Source organism: Glycine max, chromosome 3, assembly GCF_000004515.6.
Source record: "Glycine max cultivar Williams 82 chromosome 3, Glycine_max_v4.0, whole genome shotgun sequence".
NCBI lineage: Eukaryota > Viridiplantae > Streptophyta > Magnoliopsida > Fabales > Fabaceae > Glycine > Glycine max.
In genome coordinates this window covers 41,068,536-41,072,998 of record NC_016090.4, presented here as the reverse complement: position 1 = coordinate 41,072,998, position 4,463 = coordinate 41,068,536, and the positions used below count along the sequence as shown (strand labels likewise).

At 32.0% G+C, this 4,463-nt stretch overlaps 1 protein-coding gene across 1 annotated transcript; it reads left to right on the top strand.

Annotated features, from left to right (window-relative positions):
* Positions 1-206: 206 nt before the first annotated feature.
* On the top strand, positions 207-3,324 carry LOC100782572 (probable 2-oxoglutarate-dependent dioxygenase SLC1). Its single transcript, XM_006577650.4, has 5 exons — positions 207-266; positions 527-828; positions 1,021-1,268; positions 2,025-2,346; positions 2,794-3,324. Exons 2-5 carry the CDS (start codon positions 550-552, stop codon positions 3,043-3,045), a joined length of 1,101 nt encoding a protein of 366 aa, XP_006577713.4. The 5' UTR covers positions 207-266; positions 527-549; the 3' UTR covers positions 3,046-3,324.
* The last annotated feature ends 1,139 nt before the right edge of the window (positions 3,325-4,463 follow it).

The window sequence follows — 4,463 nt, the reverse complement described above, 5'->3', positions numbered from 1 at the left end:
GGCTCTTATTATCTGTCCTCCCCCGTGGTCTGACTGAGCTTTTGTCAACGGTATTGTTAATAAACTTGGAATGGAATTAGTCGTCCGGTTCAATTCAGAACTCTCAAACCGGTTTCTTCAAAACTTGCTGCTCCTGCCCCACTTTTCCTTCTTCCCTTCACTATATATACATCAAAATTTTGATAACAATAACACTTCATATTCATGCTTATTTTCAGTTTCTCTCCTTCTAACCCTCATTATATACTACCTATTTCTCAACCAAGGTAGCTGTTAGCATTAGCAACTCAATTTATGCTCATCTTTCTAATTTTTCCAATTAAAGAGAAGATCACATTATATTTTGATCTCTCCCAACACCCACAGGCACAAGATTACATGCATATATATATATATATAAACAAAAGCCTTAATTGGTTATATAATTGCATAAAATTAAGTATATAGTGTTTGTTTTTGTCTCCATTTATATATATGGATGTTTTATATAATTTACTTTCACATGCTAATACTTAACATTTATCAGAGCCTATTTATATATCTCCTGCAATGGCACTAAATGAGCAAAAGGGCAAGGATGATATCCCAGAAAGTCAATATCAGAAAGGAGTGAAGCAGTTGTGTGAGAAAGGTCATCTTAATGCAGTACCTAAAAAGTACATACTTCCTGTTTCCGAAAGACCCACCAAGAGTAGTGTGGAAGATCCAAATGTTGTGAAGCAAAATCTTCAGTTACCCATCATTGATTTTGCCGAATTGCTTGGTCCAAATAGGCCCCAAGTCCTTCAATCCCTAGCCAATGCTTGTCAACAGTATGGATTTTTCCAGGTAATTAATTAAGTGTTTGGTGCATGATATGATATGAAACAAAGTGGAGCCTCGTGCATGAATGTGAAGCTACATACATATATTATATATTCAAAGAACCTTAATTAGATTTTGAGGGAATCGAAATTAATCATTCTGTGAAGAATTAGAAAGTGATGTGATTGAAGTTTTTTGCGTGTTGGATTGATGCAGCTGGTAAATCATTGCATGTTGGAGGATGTTGTGAGGAGCATGATAGATGTGAGTGGTAGGTTCTTCGATCTCCCTTTAGAGGAGAGAGCTAAGTACATGACAACTGATATGCGAGCACCGGTTCGATGTGGGACCAGCTTCAGCCAAACCAAAGACACTGTGTTGTGTTGGAGGGATTTCTTGAAACTTCTGTGCCATCCCTTACCAGATTTCCTCCCCCATTGGCCTGCTTCACCAGTGGACTTTCGGTGAGTTGTGGAGTACTACTGCAAGCAAGCAAGGCTCACCTCAATTCATTAGATAGAATCATAACTATATTTAATTAAGTAATTTCATTAATTTAACCCCCTCCCCCTCTCTAATACTTGAGTGGACAACTACATTTTCTGTATATGTTGTTTAGGAAAAAAGTTCATTTTTTCTTTTTATTTGTTGATTATTAAGATATATGATACACAAATTAAGAAATATAATAATCATTTTCGTATTTTGTTATGTTATTTACCATTTATAATTATCTCTCTTTAATTTGAATTAATTTTTGTTGTTATTTATTTCTCTAACATTTCCTTTGTTATTGTAATTCATGTCATTTTAAAATTTTAAAAACTATCTATAATTAAGAACATAATTGAAAAAGTTGTAATTTAATGTTATTTTAAACTTTTAAATGATAGATAAATAAAAATTCTTTTTTAAAACAACTGATCAAAATAGGAAAAAAAAACAATATTGTTTACTTTTAATATCTTGTAAATTATCAAATTATCACTGAATTTTGTTATAAAAATATGGTCCAAAAGCAACAATATTGGTTTTCAGTTTTCACTAATTATATAATGATAATAATTTGGACCGTAAAAAATAAAATAAATGATGCAATATTGGAGAGAAATAGAGAGAGAAAAAGTATATATTGTGAGAATACTGTTATTTTAATTACAGCCTGTCATGCAAGTGCTGGCTTTCATACATACATAATTTTAATTTTTATTTAAAACCAGGAAAGTGGTGGGCACCTACGCAGAAGAAACCAAACATTTGTTCCTGGTGGTAATGGATGCCATCCTAGAGAGCTTAGGAATCATGGAAGACAATATTCTGAAAGACTTTGAAAATGGGAGCCAAATGATGGTAGCCAATTTCTACCCAGCATGCCCTCAACCAGACCTTACACTTGGGATACCCCCTCACTCCGATTATGGCTTCCTCACTCTTCTCCTACAAGACGAGGTAGAAGGCTTGCAAATCCAACACCAAGACAAATGGATCACTGTTCAACCCATTCCCAATGCCTTCGTTGTCAATGTTGGTGATCACTTAGAGGTAATCCATAACTAATTATTAATATAGTTACAACTTACATGCGTTTTAACTAACACACAATTTTTGTAAGATCGACGGGTACACAAATATAAATCACTATAACAAAAAAGTAATATTTTCAGAATTAGATCGATCAACCACTAACTCTGTTAAGATACAAAGTTAATAAATTAGTACTATTATTTTGTGTTTTTACGGTGTGATTTTGTGGGAATATTGCGTGTGTACTGCATTGCGTGATTAACAGTGAGTGCGTGCGTGTACTGCATCTTATAAACTGAATAGGACAAAGGTGAGAGCGGCTGTTAAAATAAATAGTGGGAAATAAAGTTAAGCTAAAAAAAAACATAAGAAATTGCAGAGAGATCATAAATAAAATAGTAAAAATATGATATTTGTGGTTTGTATTGCGCTGATTTTACTTTATGGGTTGGAATGAATGATCAGATATATAGCAATGGAAAATACAAGAGCGTATTGCATAGAGTTGTGGTGAATGAAGCTAAGAGTAGGGTGTCGGTGGCTTCGCTGCATAGCCTTCCATTCAACTGCACGGTGAGACCGTCGCCAAAACTCGTTGACGAAGCGAATCCCAAGCGTTACATGGACACTGATTTTAGGACCTTTCTTGCGTACGTATCCTCCAGAGAGCCTAAAAAAAAGGATTTCCTGGAGTCTAGAAAAGTTGCATTAAATTGATATATATCAGACCAAAATAAAGAAACATGAATTACGGATATAATTAGTTGAAGTGAGGGAGACAACATGCAACATCAATCATGGTTTAACTTTGAATGTCTATGATTCATGAATTACAGTCTTGCGGTCTTTCCTTTGTCTTGTTCTATTACTGTTATGTGTGTAGTGTGTGAGTGTGATCAGTCTCTCGCTGATCTTCTCCGTACGCCTGAGTTATTGAATAAAATTTTGGAAATTGTGTTAATAATATATAATGTATGGTGGTATTCTAAGCTGGTATTTATTTGTTTCATTAAATTATTCAAGAATTAAGTAATAAAATATAGTAATTAGTAGGTATCACATTTTGTAATATTCTACGAAAACTTTAAAAAGAGAAGTATTAGAGCTGAACATTCTTGGCTGATTATAATGGTTAATACAATTAAATTTATATGTTAACTATAATAAATTTGCGGATTAACAAGGAAAAATTCCCTCTTAAATTTCTCGCTAATTAGCGAATGTTGTGTGGAAGTAATATTTCTTTGCTAGTTAGTGAGGGATTTGAGATAATTCATTCCTCGCAATGTCCATGCTAATAAGAGAAGAACAACAAAACTCAGAGCGCTCACTAAATTCTCACAAAAGTTATTGTTAATTTTTCGAGGGATTTAGCCTGTCGCCAATTATTGAATTGGATTTGCCAAATTTATCCCTCATTAATCTGTCTTTAAAAGAAATAGCAAGGAGGGATTTGCGAGAGACAATTTCCGTCGCTAATCCACAATTTTCTTGGTGTAATTTCCAAATTATAATCAGACCACGTGTATATATATATATATATATATATATATATATATATATATATATTAATGTGATAAGAAAAAAAAGTAAAATTCTAAACAATCTTATAAAAATATTTCACCAAAAATATAACTCTTGCAAATATATCATTTTATTGAGATGTCTAATTAATTGAAAATTCTGCTTTATACATCAATCTTCGCAAATTTTTTAAGTTTGATGGGTTGTCCTCCTTTCTTTTACTACTCAAAATCCTTATGAACTTGCCATCTTATCCTTAACAAAAAAAATTCTTAAACATCATAAATATTTGAAATCTTTGTCTAAAAAAACATATTCATCTCATATGGATGAAGTGATCAATAAATAAAATAAAGAATAAATTACACAAACTTTTTCTTAAATTTAAATAAATTACAGATATCTCTCTTTCTATTTTAAAACCCACATAAACCTTCCTTAAGGTTTTCTAGGTTTAAGAAAATTACACATGTATTTTTTTTTCATTTTAAAACCTACACAAATTTTTCTAAATGTTGTCTAAACATTTTACATGAGTATTTTTTTTTAAGAATATCCTTATCTTTCTCCTTCAAGTAGGCAATTTTGATAAAAAAAAAAAAACACATTGC